Genomic DNA, 24,089 nt, shown 5'->3' on the forward strand with positions numbered 1-24,089 from the left:
TGCACTGAAATACTTGAACAGTCTTATTTCTGTATGAAACACACACTAACACAATCATTATAATTACATCATGACAACAACGTTACAGAGTGGAGCATTGTTTGCAGCTTTCTTCCAGTGCAGGCAAAACATAGACTTGCTCTAAGTCTCTCATTCTTTGCGGAAACCTACTGTACATGTACATCAGCTATATTGTACATGTAGAATACATTACCACAAAGGAAGAGAGAGACTTGGAGCAGAACACAATTACTTGTCAATTGTCAACACTGGCGTCTTTATATGGGGTGGATAAGGAATATTTACCAATAAAATAATCGTTGCGGCACTTCGTTCAGCTTTCTAGGGCCCTCCCGCCCCAGTAACTCGTCCACTTGATTGGACTATTGTAATAATACATGACTAACAAGCACCTGATATCATGATGCTTTGTGATTGGTTTCAGAAACAGAGGAGAGTAGTGCTGATAACTGTGTCTAGAAAGACCATTTTTACATGGTCTACCACCTCTTTTACTCAAACTAACCAATCACAAAACATTTTTTTCAAAGGTACCGACCGATAATACTTATTTTACAGTTACAGACGCAGTGCGATGATACTGCTCAGAGGTTTCACTTCGGTCTCTTTGCTCGTCGCTAGAATTCATTTTATCTCCTATCCCGATCTCGATCTCTGCGTGCTGTTATGATATAAAAATTATGTTATGATATTAAGATTATGTTATGATATAAAAATATATATATAAACCTCCACCAAGTGAACAAACTGCAAAATATACCAATATAGTTATAATTGCACGCAACATGAAATATTACTCACGACGATTGAAGGTGTAACTCATGTTTTTTCGATACTGAGCAAAGGGATCGTTGATATCAATTCCAACACCCTGAAAATTTAACATATTGTGTAAATATGTTGAGAGTAGACAGGATAGGGGCAGGAATGATAATAATGATACAACAAATTGCCAAATTCAGTAAAAGCTCTTAAAACTGCTAATCTTGCACTTTGAGCGCGGATGAGATAATGGTTTGTACTGTAACATGTTTTTTTTCACGTCAAAAAGTTGCCTTCAGAGAAACAGTTCCTGCTGTAACTTGTTAGTCAACTCTTTGTCTTAGGTATTCTTAAAAAAGCCAAACATTAAACTAAACTGCACATCACTCGCGCACTCAGAGTCTACCGTATGTTTTGAAATGACAACTTTGAATTAGATGCTGCATAACATCAGACAAGGCTACTTTTATGTAGTAAATTGTTGCAGCACATTCAATATTTTAGGTAAATTTTAGACGTGGAACTTTTCCTACACGGAGGCAGTGGTAAACTAGGTTTAAGATAAATATTTGCCGATATTCATGGGGCCAACATAAGTGAATATTAGCGATAATGTAGCGCCGTCACTTTGCATGCACCTACTTAATGTCTATTATATATTGAAATATCTTGATAAAAGCAAACATTTCTTAATCAGAAATATTCTAACTGGATTATTGCTTGTTCTAGAACAATTAAAAGTGAATTTTAATGTAAAACCTTAAAAATTGCTATTCAAGGCTGGTTTTCATACGTCATAATTCGTTATCATTGCCGTAATGCACGTTTCATAATCCAAAGTAATTCGTTGCGGTGCAAAATGTCGGATATGAAAAACCGAATTACAACAAATTGCAACAAATTAAGACATGTGAAATTACGATGAATTCTGTCATATTAAAAATAGCCTTAAGACGTTTAGGGTTGGGTCCTATTTTGCTTATGTTCGTAAATTGTAATATCGCTTCAACAACATGACGAATGGAAGTGCGATTCACATTTTTCCAAAAGGTCAAATCATCAGTTTATCTACTGTTTTAATTCTCATCATTATCATTGCAGTTCCTGCAAATATTCTTGTTCTTCTTGGTTACCGTGCTTCGAGAACAATCCGACAAAAACCTTCCAGTATTTTAATTATGAGTTTTACTTTTGCGGAGTTATTAGCATCCGTCGTAGTGATTCCATCTCAAGTATTGCAAACCAATATGCCGGACCTGGTAGCGGACGATGAAGAGTTATGTTTCTTCTTTGGCATCAGTTTGTATCCAGTTTACATCGTCATAACAGAAACTCTGGCCTTTATGTCAATTGACAGACTTTTGGCCGTGAAGTCCATGCTCAGATACTCAACATTTGTAACAAGAAAACGAGTCCTTGCTTTAGTTGTGTTTACCTGGATACATGGACTGATTTTTGTGCTAGTCATCAGATATCTTGCTTTTACAGTAGACTATAACTACCGTGTTGGGTCATGCGGAATTGTATTTGATGATCGCATAGCAAAGCTGACTGTAATAATCATAATTTATGGTCTAACACCGCTTGGAGTAATAGTTGTATGCAACTATATAACAGCTATTCATTTACGAAGACATAACTCTAGAATACATGCGTCAGGTCAATCAATTGACAAGAGAAGAAATGCGGCTAGAAAAGGTAAGGTAACTAACTGGCTTTACTATCGCCCTTGTAGTTTGAACAGCGATTACGATCAAGGCAAAATATAACCAATTGTATCTCTCTTCTTCTATACAGCATTTGAGAATAAAGTTGCTTATATGGTGATTTGGATTAATATCACTTGTCTCATGTGTTGGATGCCTCTAATGATTGTCACCATCCTGCAGGTCACGCCCGCATACCCAACACCACTTTTAAATTCTGTTAGTTTAACAATATTTTATATAAGCGTGATCCTGAACGCTGTCTTAAACCTGTACTTTTGCACTGATCTCAGAAATGCAATAACATCGTTGTGCTTACGACGTGGTAATGATAGAGTCAGCAGAGATGATGAGAGGTCAATCAATGCGTTGTCTCTTAGCATAACTTGTAAGGACAATCGAGGAGCAATGTCAACAACTTTTGGACCCAGTACCAACAAAGCATAAAAGGCTCGGCCTTAGGACCGAAGATTATCAACTTACTAATCAAGATATTTAGTTGTATCACCTAAAACATCCTATTTCATTGCATCAACTACCTATAGTAAATTTCAACACCTTTACATTGGAACTGTTTTAGCCAAACAGTATTATCATAATCGGAAGGTCGACAGATTTCTTCTGTCTGTTAATTCATCTTTGTTAACTCTATTTAAAGGGCCGCAATTTCTATATGTGCCAAGACATGCGGCAACAATATATCAGTTTATTATCAATTTTTGTGGTTTCTATTTGCAGGTGAGAAATGCACTGTATAAACAATAATCATACCTTAAACATATCTTGCTTATCTCTGATATCTCCTTGTTTAATTGGATCTTGAATTCCCTGTTCCGATTTCCCTAAGCCGGCTCCTTCCCAGCCTATACCGTGAAGTAATAAGACGTTTGTTGTGATGGTACATATGATATGGACAGTGGCAGTGAATTCCAGGGAACTTTATTTTAAACTGGAACGATAACCTCAGTGACGATAATTCGGCCGCCATTTTTGGAGCCGAATTGAAGGACTATGGTCAGGTGATTTCTATTGTCACAAATAAGATCTATAACGCTTCACTTTGTAATCAGAAATTTTCTTTTTAATCTTGTTACAATTTAAAATCCGTAATGTAAGTGAGAACAGCACCCTTAGTCTCCTCTCAACCTACCCATTTTCTTTAACAACTGATGCCCAACATTACTTTCATCAATTCTTGTATTAAGAGAATGTTGAAGATATGTTCCACTAAAATTTCACAGGATGAAAAATGATTAAAATATAAAACTCCGTCACGCAGAAATTCCTATATAGGTTGTTCTCCATTTTAAGGCGAGTTTTTACCCTAAACCATGATATATTTCAACTAATCAACTCTATTATAACTCAGTTGCACTTTCTCTTTTTTCTTGCCAGCGCGAAATGGCAACGAGAACAAATTTGGCAAACCTGCCGCTACTTTTTATGATTTGCATGCAGCACACAGAGTCTTGTTCAAAATTATCATGACGGGTTTGTTGAGCTATTAAGTTTGTTGAGCATTATGACAGTTGTAACTGAACTACTGCACTTCAAACACATTACTGTGCAGCAGTTTATATAAAATAAAGTGAAAATTATGTAAATATATAAAGTAAAATGATAATGAACATACGCAAAACTCGGGGGCGTTGGACTTCTTCGTTTGGGAGAGCGTGATCTAGGAAAAAAAGACATAAAATACACTGCATAAAGTCAGTCAAGGTTATCCTTCAGAAATGATGAACTTTAATCAGTGGTGGACGTGGGAAAAAGGGGGGGGCAGGGTGTAGGATGTTGAGCGAGATATCTGAATGAATTTGAACTGAGTAAATTCTTTCGATCAGTCTTGCAATCTGGGTGACGTTAAGTCCACTTTCTCCTTGTTTCCTCGAAAAAGCCTTGTTTCACTTTGGAAAGTCTTAAGGGCTGAATTAGTCAACAACGCGCTCCTTGCATTGTTGCAATCATGGGATTTTTTACTAATTTTAGTTTTGATTCGACGTTTTTTCGAAGACTCTGCCACACTCTCCCTTTTTAATGATGTCGTTAATGATAAGATACCTTCTACGCCTGGGTGACCTGCTTCTGGATCGCGACCTTGACCTAGAGCCTGACTTTGATCTTGATCTTGACACTGACCTTGACCTACAAATGTTATTTTTTTCATCAGTTTCTCCGCTCACTGCGATTTGAATTTATTGATGAAGAATCGCTGGTTTGTCTTAACTTTGAGTCTTACAGCTTTCTATGGACTAATGCAACATAATCTCCCTAATCAAAGTTTTAAAAAGAATTTCTGTGCATGATTCAATTGTTCTTTGGTAAAAATAACACATGCAAAATGCGCATTTTAGTTATTTTAGTTAAGGAATTAATTTTTTATGGCCTTCGCCGCCAATTGCTATACTCCAGACACGAGTGTTATGATTGGTTAGATTGAACCCTGGTTATGTAGAGTTGAGTATAAAAAATTAAACATCCGGGTACTCCAAGCTCGCTGATATGATTGACTAGATTTATATATAAACGCGGGAAATATAAATATATATAAATTGTCAGAAGAATCTAATATTTTGGCATGAAAGGGCGTGAATATGCATGAATCATGGTTAAAAAAATGCTGTAAATACCTTCTTCGTCGTGGTGATCGACTTCGTGATCTAGACCTCGTTCTTGACCTAAGAATCAATGAAAGGTCTCAACGAGACGACTCGCGGATATACGAATAGCCGATTCATTGCTGGCTAATAGACTAACCAGATAAACAAGCTTTTAATACTAAGCGCGCAAAGCAGGTTGGTCGAGTTGATGGTACTAAAGAATGCGAGACCGTTAGCAATTACTCCCTGATACTAGAAAGAACATTAGAATAATAAGACAGCGTTGTTCCTATAATATTAGAAATAACAGCGTTGTGACATGCAAGAGTTAACAAATGAAATTAAAATGATACCTTGATCTACGACGTACAGGAGATCTCGAACGAGAACGTCTTTTAGGCGACGAAACTTTCGTTCTTTCCGGTGATTTTGATCTTGAACGGGACCTAAAAAAATATTCGAAAATACAGTCATATACTTGAACTCGATGTATTCACCCAAAATTACCCCGACCAAAATCACCCCGACCAAAATTACCCCGATCAAAATTACCTATGACCAAAATTACCACGACCAAAATTACCCCGAACGAGTTATAGACCTCGTTCAAGGTCTATAACTAATATATACTTTTACTTTTTATACTGAAATACAATATTCAGTATAAATTTTTTTCATTACTTATACTTTTTCAGTATAAATTAAGAAGTAACTTTTTATTTTTCGCTAAAGGGTTCTACTTTGCACGCCCTTTAATTTTAAGATTCTATTAAGAGGATCTATATAGTTCGTTTACTTTACATTAGGCTTTACCCTGCATATACAGGTTAAAATTCTTCATTGATCATAGCAACTCGTGCAGATGTTCCTCTCCTACCCCCCAACAGTGACCATTTTTGATGTAAAATTGTTGAATCTGTTAATATCAGTGAACTCAAATAAGACTGGAACGCTCACTCTCTGATTAAAAATTAAACATAGGACACGGTCCCAAAGTTGGTCGAGTGTGATTCACATATAAATCATTAGAATGATTAATTCCATGCATGGGATCTTTATCATATAGCGCCATTGCATGGTTTTGCTAACTACATAATTTAACTAATATAATCGCAGCGTGAGTCCATGGCATTCGCACCGCGCTCCCAAATAATTCGTTACGATGAAAGATGCCGGCATATCGAGCGAATAAACTATTACGGCAAATCTTTTGTGAAGTTGGGCTGTGAAATGAAACTCAGTTTGAGCTACAACTGCTCCCTATATAAAATTAGAGGCACTTTTAAATAAAGTGCTTACGAAGAAAAGATTCGAAAAAAAAATCAATTCATGCGTTCTGCTATATGCATATTGCAAACCACCTTGCGTAATCTTGCACACCTTATGACAAATTGTAATACCAATTTTGTAAAATACTGCCAGCTGCATGGTCTAATAGAATTAAGCATGCATGCGCAATAAATGCGTTGATTGCATGTATTGTATTGAAGCAATGCAAATATATCAATTCATTCGTGCTGTTATATATATTGCAAACTACTTTGCGTAATCTCGCACATCTTTATGGCTCGATGCGAGTGTTTTTAAAGGAAAGCTTATCAAATATGGCGGTAAAAAGGTAGGTTTTTACATACCTATATTATATATAAACTATTTACATGCAACGTTTATATTATTCTGGACGTACGCTGATAATATAAATCATGCAAATCTGTATACGATCAATATATTATATAAAAACTCCTGAGACGGGAACCAAAATTAATATATATATATATACGTCGAGAAATATGGTCTCATGGCAAATAATTTCTAATCAAAATATTGTTGGTTAGGATTAAGGATTGCACTTATGAATTCAAGCTTTTTGCAAAACAAGCAATTTCAAAACCAAGGTTGAAGAACTAAATATTGCAACAAATCTATGAAAAATGAATTCACGAAAAAGAAAATTAGCCTGGAATGTGTGACTGCAAAAAAATTACCATTTTGCAATGCGAAGCAGGAAATGCGAAAATATAACGAACTCTTTCAAACGTTTCAAATGGCTTTCTTATAGATACAAAATGTTTTAGCTATATATGTCTACAATTTGTCATATTACCATAGAAACACAGACATTATCAAATATTCTAAACATTTTAAAGGTAACAAGTGAACCAGGGTAGGGAGCATTGCATGTGGGCCGGAAATTCTGCAAAAAAATCTTATCAAACAGTGATTCAGCGACTGCATAAAATTTATAGTGAATATCGCGGCATTTATAAGGGTATTTATACTTTTAATTTTTACGCAAAGCGTCGAGTATAATTATTCAGTCGATAATCCCAATTTTGTAAAATACTGCCAGCTGGTCTAATAGAATCAAGCATGCATGCGCAATGAATGCGTTGATTCATGCATGTATTGTATTGAAGCAATGCAAATATATTTCCCTGCACTAAAAGATGAGCTAACTTTGACAATTAAGCATCAGTTGACAGCATAAAATGATTAATACATTATATTGCTCTCTAATATATGGTTAAAGGATAGTTAGGTCGAGCAAATACCATGCAAAGGTAATCATATTATCGACAACTACCAAAGACTAACCACTATGGCAAATTCTTAATTAGATTAATCTTGTTGGTGGAAGCAATATTCATTCAACAGTACTTCTGTACAACAACACTCAAACATACTGGTCAACTGGAAATTCACAGTTATCACGATGAGAGACTACTTCAAGTATGTTACCACAACATCACAACTTCCTCAATGCAAGAATGCCTACAACACTGTTTATCAGATTGTTTGTGCAAATCGTTTCAAATATGTGGAAACACGTGTCAGCTTTGTTTAACTACAGGAAGATTCCAACAGTCGATTGTAGGCAGGAGTCTTGGTTGCGACAGATACGAGATTGAAAAGCGGAAAATGCTGAACTTGAATGTAATCCCGACTTTCTCATTCTTCTTTTTTTTCATTTCACTTATCAGATTGGTTTAACATCATATAATATGAACGCGAGCCTTCTGCATGATTGCATTATATAATGATGTGTTTTACAATCGATGCAACTAAAGGCACCGAATGATGTTTTGTGTTTTCAGATGAAATACCTCAATAATTTTAAAGAACATTTGCAGATTCTAATTAGCTCAACCAATAAGAGCTATTCAAGTTTGAACATGCATGATTTGCTAATTAGAAGCGTGCAAATGCTTCCATCGTTCTTTAGTTGTTTGTAAGCCATAACAGCGAGGTTTCCCGCTTTTGGTAATGTTCTGGATTTTTTTCTAAATCGTGTTTTCCATTTCCCTCTTGGTTCTTAGTTCATTTCCCCCCTTCACACTCAGTGTTCTTTCTCTTCGGCTTTCATCATGTTCTTTTCCTCTCTCTTGATGATGCCTTTCTTTCTTCTCCAGACACATTATTACTCAAAACCATATTCTACCGTTCACTATAGTATCGCTATAGTACGTTTATTTTATATACCCTAGGCTGACAAAGATCAGTGTAGCAGTTGCATAACTGGCATCAACTGTTGTCTGACGTCTGAACCATGTCTTAATAACGGAGTTTGCATACCGTCGTTCACAAACAACACGCGTTTCACCTGCAAGTGTATTGACGGTTACACAGGTCATCGCTGCAATACGAAACTGGCGCCCACGCCCCCGCAGAAACCAAAGTCGTGCCATGCCTTCCTCAACGTAAACCAGGGGGCTGGGCTGTACAAGATATTTGACAACGACGATAAGGAATACACGGTGCGATGCTCTTTCGATTCTAATATGGCCTGGACAGTAGTTCAGTCTTATGAATATTCTCAAAGAGGTGGGTTTCGTAAACCAATATATGAAGACGATGCTAAGAATGAAGATATTCCATCGTGGAAATACTACAGATTATCCAAGCCAAGAATGGAGAGCATCCATCAGGACTCAAATCCGAAGTGGCGTTTAACGTGTAATTTTAACACGGATGGTTTTGTCGCTACTGATTACGTCATAGCAACTCATGCAGATGTTCCTCTTCTACCCTCCAACAGTGTACATGATGGATGTAAAATTGTTGAATCTGTTAATATTCGTGGAAAGTCATGCAGCAATTGTAAAGTAGTTGTTAGACACAAGCAAAGCTGGGGGATACATTTAGATTCATATGATTCATACCGTGTCTGTTTCAACGAATTTCCGGGAAGTAGAATTTGTGGAGAAGACAACTTTGGATATTACTTGTGTAGAAATACCGAACACCGTTGTTCTTCAACTGAAGGATCAACAACACAGTTATGGTTCGGTGGTGCATAAATTTACTTTCTTTCAACTCGCTTACTTGACGAATTCTGTTTCCGCAATGTAATGATCAGTTTAGACATAGCGACCGCTATATATACTTTCTTTCAACTCGCTTACTTGACGAATTCTGTTTGTGCAATAAGCGCGCAATTTAATGATCTCTTAAGACATAGCGACCGCTATATTTATCAAAAACGAAGCCAGGACTAACGAATTTACGAATTGTAAAGAATTCATAACATGCGAACGAACTTTCTGAGTAACTATGCACTTTAATACTAAGGGCTTTAGTTGCATGGCATGTCAGGCGTCAAAGGCTACGACCGTTAGGTAATATTTTCCTCTGTTTCTGATCTCCAAATAGGTATAGAGTCGCTTTGTGTGTTTGTATACCGTCGGCGCGAAGCCTTGAGAAACTAGTTCTATTCATTAAAGAACGATTGTATATAGAAGGTTATTTGTGTATAATAATAATAAAGGTTATTTGTGTATAATAATAATAAATACGAAATTGTTACTGTAAATCTGAGATTGAACTGATCTGTGGAATTTTCAGGAATGTATTTAGGTCTTATATTGCAGACTTCATGCACCGCAGCATCTGAGCATTCATAGAAATAATTAAATTAAATAAAATAATAAAATAAATTATATTATATAAATTTAATTACATAATATATAAAATATTCCCTTTTTATGATTGGTGACAAAATTAGCACACATAGAAAATCTAATAATCTGGGAGAAGATACCTCTTATAGTCAAATTGAAGGGCGCATGCAAGCGCGTTGGCATATTGGTCAGTTACGTACTAATCTAAACCTGACACTAACCGCATACTTGTATATGGCTCGAGGATCATCTTAGACCAGAAAGGTTCGTGCCCTCTCACCTGCTCGAGCTTCGACCTCTATACAGTATCGACCTGATTGGTTTACCAGGCGCATTGGCAATTTATAGAAACACGCCATAACGCGCACAATACAATTTGCGCCTTATAAATTTTTATAACGCGCAAATTAGGCAAATTTCTCATTCAGTAGCTATGTACTGAGCCCACTAAATATAAGTAAAACTAGTCCAAGCATTTTACCTTATTTCATCTTCCTTATTCTCTTCTTTTGGTTGCAGTTGTTTCTTCGCCATTTCTTTAACTTTCTCTACTTTGTCACGAATTTCTCTTTCTTTAATGAACTTTAATTTAGTTTTGTAAAACTCGTGTAGAGCACCGGCCTCCCAACCATCGCTACAAAATACATCGTAACAAATTGAGGTTGAAGAAACTGGATTTGTATACGTCAAATCAGGAGACGCTAAGTAGACTACACGATAGGAATTGCATGAACTTGTGATTCATGAAGAAACTGACTCCCTGTTTATTTCAAACATGCACCATATGCATGGCAGTTCCACAGCGTACCGCAGCTTACGAGACTGCTGATATCTAACTAATGCTAATGTGCTATTGACATAACACATATGCATGCAAACAATATACCATTGCATAATGTGGTCATGTATTGTGGTCATTATGCGATTTGTAAGGCGAGTGAAGGTGACTTGTAAAGTATTCCAAAGTTCTTATTTGAGACGTCATTTTGCTTCATTTTGTCCACGACACTCACTTCTACGAAAGCCTGCAGTGAAAGTTGTGCATGCAGGTAATCAGTATTCAGTATCCTCACCTATTTCGTGGTCTCTCGTGGCTCGGAGGACTGTAGAATGCTTCAACCGCGGCAATTAATCTCTCACTGGGAGGCTGGGGAGGGGGTAATTTTACATCTTCTGGGTTCAGTGACTCGTAGTCAACGTCAGGAGACTATATAAAATAATATAATATGAAATCTGTATAGTACGTATCTTTTACATCGGACGAATTCAGAACAATTAGCTCATGCACAATTTGCAGTATAGACGCATACAACTGGAGCTACCGCGTTATTTATTTAGAGCTACAGTGGGCATCGCCTATCGACGATTGGAAAGAGTTCTACTGAAAATTTGATGTGGAACTTGAAAATCTAGCATCTGACTTACAAACACAGCGAGTACCACATATATCTACAACTCTGACGTGGATTCAATCTTTCTTCATTCATTTGAACTAGCTATTGTACTAAAACCATCGTTTAAAACTTACGTTGATTAGTGGTACCATTAATCCAGCTGGTAATTCATAATACATAGCTTGCGGTGGAGGAGGCTCTTCAATGACAGTCCCAGCCCCATGTGCTTGTGCACCCCCTGGCCCAGGCCCACCTCCTTGTCCATGATGATACTCGTGAACTGCTGATCCTTGCTCCGAGAATCCGTGATTGTAATCAAATTGTTGTGGAGGGATTGGAGGAAACATGTGGGGTGGTCGAGGAAAGTTAGGATCAAATGGTGGCATGGGGTGACCATTAAATCCAGGTGGGGGTTGATTGAACGGTGGCCGAGGAAATCCAGGGGGTGGAAATTGATGGAAATTAGGAGGTGGGAATGAAAAATTGGGGTCAGGTGTGAACATGGGGTCAGGTGGTGGATGCTGAGGAAAGGGTAGGTTCTAAATAAAAAACGCAGCGTTTGGTCGAGACATGAATATGTTCCAAAAATTACGGCGAGTATGAATATAGAGAAATAAAATAGAAAAACTAAAACGCTATTTACAATGACTATCTTCTCTAGCTATAATTTGTGAACACTGACGTTACTAGAGACAGGTCATACAGCGGATAAATATAATACAAACCTCCGTGTGTGGTGGTGGTTGAAGTGTAGGAATCGCTTGTTTATCTGTAGAATTTTCTGTTTCTGTAGTTACAGATGTTACTACTTCTTCTTGTTCTGTACCTGTGAATGCACAAATCACAAAACTTCTAAGATTTGAAACGAAATAATGTGTATAGTTTCGAATCGCCTTATTTATTAGAAAAAATGTTGCGGCCAGCAACAGAACAGTGTGCGCGCATGGAAAACATGGACAACGTGGAAAACCACCTTAAACCGTACGTAATAACCAACGTACCTGTAACGGTGGCATCTGTTTTAGTGTTCTCTACCTCTTGATTTTCACTCTTCTTTGTTTCCGTTGATTGAACTGATTTTTGCGTGGTTCGAGGATCTTGGATAATAAAATAATATGTCTTACATAAACGGTGCATTTACACAGTGTTGTAAATGTACAACTAATTAAACAAAACTATCTTATATAATCAGTGTTCTGTTGTCATTATTAGCGTGTACAAAACTTCCGCCATCTTGTGGAAGGTGCATGAATAATGCCTGTCTGAGAACGAATTTTTAGATACTGCTTTATGGAGTGCGAGAAGTTCATGAGGTGAAATGAACACACCTATGGATATATTTAGATTTAGAACTCTGACTCTTAAATGCATTCTTTTTATTATGTCTTCTTTTAATTTGAAAAGACCGAAATCAGATCTAAGGGCAAATGCCCATTGTATGGTCAGACCGTATTCCAATTTATATTTGTACCTGTTGGTGGCGATGATGTCAATTCTCTCTTAGTCTGCTCAGGATTTTTTAATTTCTGTTAAAATAAAATTAAAATAAAATCATCACTCTGCTAGCTATATTCATGCGTGAAAGCGAATTTTAGTAAAGGCAGAGACAGACTTTCGGAAAATCAGCTGAAAGTTCACAATAACGTTTGTTGGACACCGGGCAAAAGTCCATCGTTTGGGTAGGGCACTCCGAATCCCGTCCAAAAGCGTTCAGTCAAGTGGAAAACCATCATTGTTTTGTAGTAGACCTTTCTCATAATGACCTCAAAGCATGTTATCAGTACGAAGTTTGCTTAGCCGTTAGCTTTGCGAAGACGTTTAAGCTTCGCCGTAACAACAGACTTTTCGCGTTTGACGTCATTATGAGAAAGATCTGTAGAGAAAATTCACTCTGTGTGACTGTTTTTAGAGTACAGATCCACCAGAGATTGAATGGATCTCAAAGCTTTACCTTGATAGTTTCACTGTCAAAATAACTATTTGTTTCCCATATCCGTACGACTTTTGCACATCTTTGTTGATTTTCCTGAGTCTCCCCAACAAACGTATGACAATATAGAGGAACTATGACTTGTTGCAGTTGAAACTTGACATTACTGCTCGTTTTACGTACAGCATTGTGAAGTACGTCATTTATTAAATATATTATATGTAGTTTGTGTAGAAATCCCATTCCAACGCCTGTCACCCTACAGAGAATTGAGAACAGGAAGATGGTTCTGATGGTTAGTGTTCTGATGGCATATGGTACATTGTCAAAATCAAACTCGCTTCTAGTACCATCTTGCTTACCTTAATAACATATAATCAGCCACTTGCTTGAAATTTTCATCTGTTTTACAATGTTTGAAAATCCAGTTTTTGCCATTCTAATGGTCAGGACATGGTGGGAACAATTTGGTTAGAAAAAAATCTTCAAGTCCCTTAGTATGCTTGCCAATTGGAAAATATACAATGACATTTTGCTATAACTTTCTATGGCAAGGATTTCTGAAATAAGGTAAATTGCTGAAATTTGACATACAATACATACGGAAATGTGTTCTTTGGTGCAAGATTGCATAATCTTCGCCAGCAAACTTTCAAATTCAGGAATATTTATACTATCTGTTGATAACTGATAGGATTGCTGCTGATTTTCCTGATGTTGAGCTGGGACATGAGGCTGTTGGACCTAAAATGGATGCAAAAGTACTGATTATTTTAACTGTAACTTTTAATATTACAACAAGATATGGGTTATATAATGCAGGGAACTGAGCCACCAGGTTTCTGAAATATATGCATTGATAAAATTTACCTGCTGTGGTTGCTGCCATGGTGCAGACTGAATAGACTGTTGAACCATGGCCTGTTGGACCAGTGATGTCTGAGAATTTGGAAAGGATTGGCCTTGTTGTTGTAAATGCTGAGGGATAAGCTTGCCTTGAGCTAAAAACAAACAATATCCAATTCATATCCGAACTAGCATGGATTAAATTTCTAAAGTGGAGGGAATCAAATTGGTTAGTGCTCAGAATTATTTTCAAGCTTTCTAAATGTTACAGACATTGTACCAGAAATTTCAGTTTTTATTACTTACCAATCTCTACTGATACTCTCCATTTATAGTAATTAAAATAATCACCCCCAAAGAGAAAAGAAAACTTTGGGTTGTCTTTCTGCTTGTTTTTTGTCATCTCTTCAAATTTAGTTCCATTTCTTGCAACAAAATTTGCTAATTTATCAATTATGTTTTTGAGTTCTTGGTCTAAATGGAAAAATTATAATTAGAAAAATCATAGTTAAAATATCTACTAGCAGCTTTAGACAGAGCAATGACAGAATAGCTGCCTTAACATGAGATAACCCTACTGGTACTTCCAGGTATAAACAGTTACTTCAATTGGTATATTGGCGTATGTGCCACTGCAAGAAAGTTTTTTGTCAACATATGAAACCCGAATTGCTTGAATGTCACAATTGCTCTTCTAGCTCTATATTCTAGAGCATATTCAACACGTGTATGATCTGGTATAATCTGTCAGTCATCATTTGGCACAAGGTATTTGTAAAGTTGGAATGTCATTTAGTAGTAGATCTTAATAGAACCACATCGGAAGTGCTTTTAGACAAATTAACTGTTCACATAGTACATCTCGTGTTAATCTGCCATGTAATATGTACCATTATTCACCGAATAACTACCTTGTGGAGCAGGAAACGGTGGAACTTGTTGTCCAGCGACGGCCATCTTGGATTTCACCTCACAACTTCTTTTTAAAAACGGACTTTGGTGAGGGTAAAAGTCACGTCCCAGGAACAAAAATCAAAAATATTCCGGAAGAACATTGGTATCACATTATTTTTAAACGATTAAAAACAACCTTTCTATAATTTGTCAACTGTTTTGTTTGGCGCGTCTGTAAAAAGCATGTGGGAACAATGTATATCCACGGCATTTTATTCCTGGGTAAAAATTTCCGATATAGGCATATTGTCATATAGAGTGGTTACTGAGTATATCAAGGGGGGTTGTATGGATGACCTTAGGGCATGAATATTTAATATTTAGATTTTGGACGATGATGATGATGATGATGATGTAACGTTCAGTGTAAACGAACTCGAATATGGAACTGGGAAAGCTACTTCAACGTACATTTGTGCGTTATAGTTCTAAACTATCTCTATGTCATAAGTTTGCTTATCAAAAGACAGCAGTTTCTACTTGTATTAATACTTGTATCCTTTCCATTGATTAGAATGTTTATAATATAATGTATGTGATCAACACATTCCCACAGACCAGAACTGACTGATGCAATTGTTTGCCTCCTAGGAGGGACAGTTAGTAAATCGGAAAATGGTTATATCTGACTTGATGCACATTTATTATGGCATATTTGTAAATAATTGGCGATTTGTCTGTGGATGAAACATTACCTGAGAGACAATTAACTGTACTGGTGTTGGAGACTGTAGCATCTCATTACAACAAGATGGGATGTCAGTTTACTTTTAGAAGAATACCCAATACTTTGTAACATTGCTAGGGATTATGAAACTTTGGGATTTAATTGATTATAAAATCTACAGTAGCATTCCATTTATTACTAACCCTAGCATATATGAAAACATGGTCTGGCGTATAAAAGGCAAGAACCAGAATGTGCATCAACATGATCGAGCAATCCTCATATGATATAGGTTGTACAGTACATTTTCTTCAACTTTTAAAACAGATAGTACAAAGTCAAATTTTGGTAAGTGGTGTAAGGTGCCTCTATATCTATGTGGTTCTGATCGAGTGTTGGCCAATGTCTGTTATCCACTGTAAATGTTATAAAACTTGTCTTCTGGGTGTCAGTTATCATATTGTATAATCCCCATAATACACTAATGAAATCTTTCAATATATGTATAAGGTAGTGCCAGTATTAAACTTAGAAAGTCATTAGAGAACATGTTCAAATAACATTATTTATTTGTAGCAAAGTTTGATTACCAAGATCCAATAGATATTGACAGCTGTTTGAAAGATGAGGAAAAAATTGTCAGGTATTATATTTCGGCAACTCTAGACTCTGAAAACATGCTTAATCACCGTAAAAAATAGTTTAGAGTATGGTTATTCAGGATTTGCATAAATCAATATGAATACTCATAATCTTGTCCCTAGAGATCAAGTACGTGCGTATTGCCAGGAAAAGTTGATGCCAAGAATCCTAATGGCAAATAGGAATGAAGGTATTTAGAGGTTGTTTAGATTTATTCATCCCATAAAACACTGTAACTTTCTAAGCGATATTTTCATTTGCAGATTTCGATAAACGAATCATGCAAGAATTAGGTGAATTAGGAATTCTTGGGGCAACTATTGAAGGTAGTAATCTTTCTTTAAAATAATCCACTAAATCATTAGAATAATCCACTAAATAGGTAATTCGTACTTTGGTACTATTACTCACTTATGACATTTGCTAGTCATTTGAATGAATGCCAATCACAGCATTCCTACTACACTTTTAGGGTATGGATGTGCTGCCGTTTCTACTGTGGCATACGGATTAATTGCTAGAGAACTGGAGAGGTCAGTCGATCAGTCCCAATCATACACCTAGATAATTATCAGTGTCAACTATATACTGTATTATGTGTTTTTGAAATCCATTTTTAGGGTTGATAGCGGTTACCGTTCAGCAATGAGTGTTCAGTCCTCGTTAGTTATGCATCCAATTTTTATTTTTGGATCCGAAGATCAGAAAGACAAATATTTGCCAAAATTAGGTACATGAAATATTCGTAGTAAATCATACACGCCTCACGAACTTTCTTTATAAAATAACATGTATATAACGCGTGTTCTGATTGGTTGAAGCCCGTGTTTGGATCAGGCCATCCAAACACGGAAACCATTAAGTAATTGTATAATATTAATTACTACTCGTGATTCCTACTCGTAGCGTCGTCATTCAATTCTAATAACATATATTAGTTGGATAGTACTTGTATCTTAACCCAGTCTCACGTTTGGAGAACGCAAACACCTGCGTTTACCAGAGTGTCCCATTTCTGAATTTAGCAAAAGGAGAGTTAATCGGTAGTTTCGGTCTGACCGAACCCAATCACGGCAGTGATCCTGGAGGAATGGAAACGAGGGCAGAGTATCAGAAAAGTAGCAAATCATATGTTCTAAATGGATCAAAAACTTGGTATGCACTAGTTAATAATTTGGCTACCAGGATAAGATTTCGTCATATAAAGGCAAGAGGGACCCAACCTGGAAACGGGGTTAAATACGAAGCTTTTGTTTTCATTTTATAGGATAACAAATTCTCCTGTGGCGGATGTATTTGTGGTGTGGGCAAAATGTGATGATGACGTGGTCAGAGGATTTATTCTTGAAAAGGTCCGAAAACAGTTCTCGACCACGTTTATTTCATGTCTCTTTTTTCGTTATGCACATCACACCAATCTCCCATATGAATCAATATTTCCCCGACGAGTAAAAACACATCTGAGCATTATAGACACGGCTAGTTGATGCTGTATAGAACCATGAACTAATTAAGAATAGAAATGTGGATTATTGGTGTTGTGTAGAAACGGGCATATAATTGTATTTTGATAGGAAATGAAAGGACTGTCAGCCCCGAAAATTGAAGGAAAGTTTTCACTGCGCGCATCAGCAACAGGGATGATTGTCATGGAAGATGTTGAAGTTCCAGAGGAAAATCTTTTACCAAAAGTCAGTGGATTGAAAGTGAGTAACAAAGGATATATGAACATGTTTGATATTTGGTCGACAAACCTGACATGAACCTATATGCGGTTATACTAAATTTGGTGCTTTTATAGTAGGTTAATATCAGATTGTTTTTAGGGTGCCTTCAGCTGTTTAGACAGTGCAAGATTGGGTATTGCATTTGGATCTTTGGGTGCTGCTGAATTTTGTTATGAAACAGCACGACAGTATACTTTGGACCGGTAATATGATTAAGGTGGCTGGATTCGGTTTGTAACATACGTGAATGTAATATCTAAAATTATGGTTTCAATGTCATGCAGAATTCAGTTTGGCAAACCTCTTGCTGGAAATCAACTTATACAAAAGAAATTAGCTGATATGGCGACAGAGGTATTCTCTATCAATTCATTTTAGTCCTAAATAACCTTATCCTTGCACGTTGATAAGATTCAAAATTTCTTAAAATTTAGCTTTCTCTTGGATTGAATGCCGTTATTCATGTCGCAAGACTAAAAGATGAGAAAAAGTATGTGCATCTAAAGTTAACCAGTAACAGATTCAATCTACTCATGAAAGCTCCATTTTCAGATAAACGCATGTCATAATTTCATCGAGTCGGAGTGAATACGAATGGTTGATTATTCATAAAGCCGTTATTAACGTTGATACATCTCGGTAGCACCTCACTGATTTACATCTCTTAAAAGTAGAATTTCATTACATGTTGCCGTGTATCACGGCCTTAAATGTTCGTTAAATTGTAAAACCTCCTATACTTTTTCAAGACATTGCCCAGAAATGGTTTCACTAGTGAAAAGAAATAATTGTGGGAAGTCGTTAGAAATTGCAAGAAACGCGAGAGATATGCTAGGAGGTAGGACATGTAAAACATACGGAATGAGTCTCACAATATAGCATCCTGTATTGCATGAAAGTATCTTGCTTGATTTCCTGCGTAATATAACTGTATAACAGTAAAAAAAATTTACCGCTTCAGGTAATGGCATAAGTGATGAATACCATGTGATTCGTCACGTGATGAACCTGGAGTCAGTCAACACATATGAAGGTATTTTGTTTCCGGACTGATCGACATACTATATCGTTCAGGACCGCTATAAGCCCTAGATTTCATTGGTCGTAAAGAGAAGCTAATGTAATAATAACAGAAAGCTTTCATTAATGTAAATATCGCAAATCATTCGTAACCCACAACTGCTATTCCCCAGCACAGTGTAAGAAACCCGCGACTAAAATCCGAATGCGAGCGGCCTCTGGAAATATATAATCGGCATTTAAGTATAATTTTTTTTATTTGCTAGGAACTCACGACGTTCACGCTTTGATTTTGGGTCGAGCAATTACTGGACTGCAAGCTTTCGCATCGTAATAACAATCTGCATGTTAGACTATAGTAATCTCAACATGATCCTGGGTATCAACCCTTGGCTATCGCTAACAAACTTTGAAACAACTGGTCATAGTGATAAAATTAACGACTTTTGTTGGACATTTGAATGATAGTGGTGTATTTAAACAGTAGATGTAATATTTGGATATTAAAATATAAATTTCCACAACCTAAGTTAGAACGTGAAGATTTGGTTATTAACCAGTATGAATTCAGTATGATAACAACAATATAAATAAACGATTGTTCTTGATTATTGTTACAAAGGTCTGTACAAAAGCATTAAAACAGTCGATGTATGAAGAACGCAAATATATATATCAAAAAATAGGAGACACAACGCGTAAAAGGGCAACATTCAGGATTTAATTTTTGACTTGCAAGCTCGGCGTTTTGCCAACGAGGAATTTCCAGGAGGAGACAAACCAATCAAACTAGTTTTATCGCTTTTACTGGCAAGATTAGCATGCTCAGCTAACGTGCGACTGGCTTTGTTTGCTTCATCCAGGAAAGATGAAACATCAAAATTGACACGTGGTGACTGGACCGGGGTTCCACTGGGTTCATCTTTCGTGTCTTCCTGAGTAATCCACGCGCAATGAAGTACAGTATCTGCAGAGTAGCGTCGCGATGCATCACGGACTAGTAAATGAGTAATTAGGTCTTTGGCCTTGGAGGAAACACGGCTCCATTCAGTGCCAGATAGACTATAACGACCATCTTGGATACTGTTCCACAGCATGTTATGACATTCATTGCACGTTTCGTTTCTATCCCAGCCACAGTCTTCATCGCAATTGCCATAAAACGGCGGATGACCAGATAACATTATGTACAATATCACTCCTAAACTCCACAGATCGCAACGTTTATCGTAGTATGTGGCTTCATCTTCGTTAACAAACGCTTTGACTACCTCAGGAGCCATATACTCCGCTGAGCCCACTGGTGTTTGAAGGACAGGGGTGGATACAGGCTTGGTCCATGATCCAATACCAGAAGCGAGATCAAAATCACAGATCTTAACTGGAGTGATGGTTTCTTCATTGTCGCACAAAATATTGTCTGGTTTTAAATCTCGATGTGCAACACCATGTTTGTGAAGGAAGCATAATGCTGTACTCACATCTTTTACAACTTCCCTTGCTTCTGACTCAGTGAATATTGTCTTTCTTTCAATATGTCTGAGCAAAGATCCACCTTTCATAAGCGGATAAACAAAAATATACCTTGAGTTTTCTTCAAAGAATTGTACCAGACTTAAAATATTGTTTTCTTTTCGACAAAGGTGATGTAGTTCAACTTCGTTAAGGATTTTTTCCCGAGGAATTGCGTTATTCTTATCTACAATTTTGGCAGCATATTTCTCGCCTGTCGTTTTACGCTTACATGTAAACACATGAGAGTATGAGCCACTACCAAGGTATTCTTCACTTAATGTATAGATACGTTCAAATGTCTGAAAGTCTTCACGAGGTGGACGTTTTTTCTTACGTGATGCTTTCAGATTTTGATCAGGTAGTTGAAGGATGCTTACTCCTTCAGGAAAAATATCTGTCTTATTTGTATCATTCTCTGGCAATACAAAATTATTGACACCAGCTGTGATATAACCCACACCAGACAAACTATCCATGTTTGCCATATCTACCTGGAAGAAATATATATATAGAAATCTGCTAGTTACCACTATGTGCAGGAAATAGGGAAAAATCTAGCAGTCTATATTTTTATAAATTATTGTGGGGTTTTTTTCTTTAAAATAAAGTTTTGTACCATACTTATAAAATGTAAACAAAGTATATAAGAAACATGGAAATTAGCCCTTAGCCTCTCTAATTATTTTGGTTTTGCAACAATTTCCCCCAAAAAGCTCCACTGTTCCCCCCCCCCCTCAATTCAAAAACCCTGATATAGCCATAGGAAATTAGCTAATGTTACTAAATTTGTACTGTGGGGAAACGTATTAGGATGTTTTTAACTATTAAACCACGTCTTGTCTGAACCAAATTCAAATGTGTGATTAACTTTGTGGTAACTCAACTAACTTCTGTAGGGTGACTATTCTGATACCTTATTTTTAGTACTTGGTTTTAATTCCTTTGTATTTGGGTGAACAAAGCAGGAAATAGTACAATATCGTGTGACAAAATGTTCTATATTTAACATATTATCAGTTAAATGTAATTTACATTTATGGTTTTATTTTAGCAGTGTAGAAATAAAATTTTGTTCTTCCCATAGAAATTACTTTCTAAAGCTGAAGCTAAAGCATGATTCATACACAAACGTAAATACAAACATAATTATATAAACTTATCACCTCTGAAATTAACTTACTCTTTGATAACCACAATCTTCAGTGCCTTTGGCATATGCTCAGACATTCAGGTTCTATATCATGGTATAAAAAAAAGCAAGTCGTAATGCAGTCGGCTAAATCAGTCGCATTATAAAATGACTTGTCAGCAAAACGTTTACCGAATTTCATCACCAAAACAGCATTATGACGAAATCTTTGAATACACCGCCATGCTCACTGAGCTATATAATAATTCCTGGAGGACCGGTTCTTGACCAGAAAGTGAAGCAAAAAACATGGCGGATTTCGGCGTTTGCTGACGCCACTTGGTTCCTTTTGCTCATGGTAGATACCACTGACATACCGCGATACAAAGTGAGAAATTGAGTCCGTCTCCCTCCTGGATTTTATGAAAATATTTTCAGCTTTCCGTATATATTTTTTGTTTTTCATATAAAATGGATAAAAGTGTTTCTCTTTTCCCCTGTTCAACAAATGGAAAGGACACATAGCTTCGTGCTCTGCGTCTGACGTTGTGAATGGCTTAATTCACTTATCGGTAAGGTGAATTTTCTCAATTTGCTCTTATTTTATAACATCCAGGTAACTGAGGTAAGCCGTTTTCAACTTTTTTTACTGTAAACAATTTCGTTTTTGGCCTTTCGAGTTGGACTATAGTATAAACTGGGTACCAAAGCCTCTGAGACAATAAATCCATCAAAACGTGTGGTACAAACAATAAATGCAATGTTATATACCCAAACTTTATCATTTTTTCTTAACTTGTGTGGGGAAAAAATTATATTCCTGGCAGTGTCAATCTTTTGAGTTTGGTCTATGTTGTTTTCATGATAGCAAACATCAATGCTAATAGGTAAACCATTCCCCCAGTGAGTCTACTATAGTCCCTCTTCTATTTATCCCACCCAGCATAAATTAACATGATCTGAGGGTGCTAATACAAAATAATAAGATGCTGTAAACAGTGTAAATTAATTCCAACCTCTGATAGTGAGCTCTGTTAAAGCCTAGTTAATATATTATCTTGTTTACCTTGTCAAATCCAAAGTGAAATGATCAATTATCATGGCTTTTAATTTATTTTTTAGCTTCTTGCACCTTGGGAATAAATCTTGATCATATCTCCATTTTTATTTTTTAGGATGAAGTTCATGCATTTTATGACTGTGCATTGTTGTTCTTCATTTCCATGTTATCTGATTTTGTTGTTGGCTGGTGGTTATACCATTTGTCATATTTATTAATTAATGAAATAAATATAAACATGCATTGACTGAGCAGTGTGTCTTCAATCTGCAGCAACTTTTGCTGTGTATTTTCTGTGTATGGTATCAACCTCCAAGAGGGCTATATTCATTAGGCTAATCAGTGGAGCCTATGGAAGGACAAATGTTATTCTTTACTATGACCAGGGGTCCAGGGATGCAATTAGAGAATGCTGAAAACAGGTTTATTAAGGTACAAGTTGATGACTTGAATGAAAAGTATATTATGCAAATATGATTCTTGGTTGAAACTATATTCCTGCACTTAGTATTCGTCAGCTGCGCAGCATTTTACCTGAGCTATGGCCTCTGTTTCTTTGGATTTTGGATTGTGCATAGATATGAAGTCTTGAAGACAGCATCACATACTGAATACTGATTACATACTTCCTGCGAAATTCATCAGTTTAGGGTTTAGAAAAGTCAAATTGTTGCCTATAAATTCCTAGTTGTCTTGCGAGGATAGTGCCAAAACATTCAAACATTTGTAAACTTTCATATTGGAATGTATAAATAACAAAAATATTATTACGAAAATAAAATAATAAACCTGTCAGTTCGTGTCAGTATTAAAATCTTTAGTTTGTCCACATTTTTCGATATTTAAATATATATTTGCTCCCGCACTGGCAAAAACAGCGTGTACGTATGACTTGTATTCATCTTAAAATAAAACTTTATTAGATGTCAGTGCGAAAAATATCAAAAAAACAACCAAAAAATATTTCAAAAACAAACAAGATTTCACGGCAAAAAAAATATAAAAACCAGGGGGGAGAATTGTTATTTACAAAAACCAGGGGGGGAATACTGCTGTAGCGGGCTCATTATTGAGCCTGGTCAGTGGTAAATACCATGGCCAAAAGGAACCAAGTGGCGTCAGCAGAGCTTCTGCGGTTGCGCAGAAGGGCGAAGTCCGCCATGTTTTTTGCTTCACTTTTTGAGAAAAAAACATTAGGAGCCGGTCCTCCAGGAATTA

At 36.4% G+C, this 24,089-nt stretch overlaps 4 protein-coding genes across 5 annotated transcripts; 2 read left to right on the forward strand and 2 right to left on the reverse strand.

Moving 5' to 3' along the window:
- Nucleotides 1-5: 5 nt before the first annotated feature.
- Nucleotides 6-15,314, reverse strand: LOC114526339 (calcium homeostasis endoplasmic reticulum protein-like). Its single transcript, XM_028547921.1, has 20 exons — nucleotides 15,069-15,314; nucleotides 14,464-14,631; nucleotides 14,182-14,312; nucleotides 13,915-14,055; nucleotides 13,674-13,750; nucleotides 13,333-13,570; nucleotides 12,853-12,907; nucleotides 12,383-12,478; nucleotides 12,107-12,207; nucleotides 11,516-11,920; nucleotides 11,061-11,194; nucleotides 10,469-10,621; nucleotides 5,443-5,535; nucleotides 5,120-5,167; nucleotides 4,551-4,634; nucleotides 4,123-4,167; nucleotides 3,640-3,716; nucleotides 3,261-3,352; nucleotides 823-892; nucleotides 6-682 (listed from the first exon to the last, which is right to left on the reverse strand). Exons 1-20 carry the CDS (start codon nucleotides 15,112-15,114, stop codon nucleotides 651-653), a joined length of 2,286 nt encoding a protein of 761 aa, XP_028403722.1. The 5' UTR covers nucleotides 15,115-15,314; the 3' UTR covers nucleotides 6-650.
- On the forward strand, nucleotides 7,990-9,823 carry LOC114526345. Its single transcript, XM_028547929.1, has 2 exons — nucleotides 7,990-8,023; nucleotides 8,575-9,823. The coding sequence occupies exons 1-2, from the start codon at nucleotides 8,009-8,011 to the stop codon at nucleotides 9,385-9,387; spliced, it is 828 nt and encodes a 275-aa protein (XP_028403730.1). The 5' UTR covers nucleotides 7,990-8,008; the 3' UTR covers nucleotides 9,388-9,823.
- Nucleotides 15,315-15,431: 117 nt separating the features above from the next.
- On the forward strand, nucleotides 15,432-19,747 carry LOC114526343 (glutaryl-CoA dehydrogenase, mitochondrial-like). The gene is made up of 16 exons (XM_028547926.1): nucleotides 15,432-15,605; nucleotides 16,106-16,126; nucleotides 16,355-16,421; nucleotides 16,543-16,610; nucleotides 16,684-16,746; nucleotides 16,893-16,953; nucleotides 17,041-17,150; nucleotides 17,446-17,575; nucleotides 17,688-17,772; nucleotides 17,995-18,126; nucleotides 18,247-18,350; nucleotides 18,432-18,501; nucleotides 18,582-18,637; nucleotides 18,897-18,985; nucleotides 19,109-19,180; nucleotides 19,434-19,747. Exons 1-16 carry the CDS (start codon nucleotides 15,494-15,496, stop codon nucleotides 19,499-19,501), a joined length of 1,308 nt encoding a protein of 435 aa, XP_028403727.1. The 5' UTR covers nucleotides 15,432-15,493; the 3' UTR covers nucleotides 19,502-19,747.
- A 119-nt stretch (nucleotides 19,748-19,866) lies between these two features.
- Nucleotides 19,867-22,059, reverse strand: LOC114526344 (MAP kinase-interacting serine/threonine-protein kinase 1-like). 2 transcript variants are annotated; one of them, XM_028547928.1, is made up of 3 exons: nucleotides 22,004-22,059; nucleotides 21,879-21,916; nucleotides 19,867-21,173 (listed from the first exon to the last, which is right to left on the reverse strand). In XM_028547928.1, exon 3 carries the CDS (start codon nucleotides 21,165-21,167, stop codon nucleotides 19,881-19,883), a length of 1,287 nt encoding a protein of 428 aa, XP_028403729.1. In that variant the 5' UTR covers nucleotides 21,168-21,173; nucleotides 21,879-21,916; nucleotides 22,004-22,059; the 3' UTR covers nucleotides 19,867-19,880. The 2 variants fall into 2 exon arrangements, with proteins under 2 accessions (XP_028403729.1, XP_028403728.1); XM_028547927.1 differs by having other exon boundaries at nucleotides 21,863-21,916.
- Nucleotides 22,060-24,089: the final 2,030 nt, after the last annotated feature.

Source organism: Dendronephthya gigantea, unplaced genomic scaffold (assembly GCF_004324835.1).
Source record: "Dendronephthya gigantea isolate DGI-Jeju-01 unplaced genomic scaffold, DenGig_1.0 000038F, whole genome shotgun sequence".
Classification (NCBI taxonomy): Eukaryota; Metazoa; Cnidaria; class Anthozoa; order Malacalcyonacea; family Nephtheidae; genus Dendronephthya; species Dendronephthya gigantea.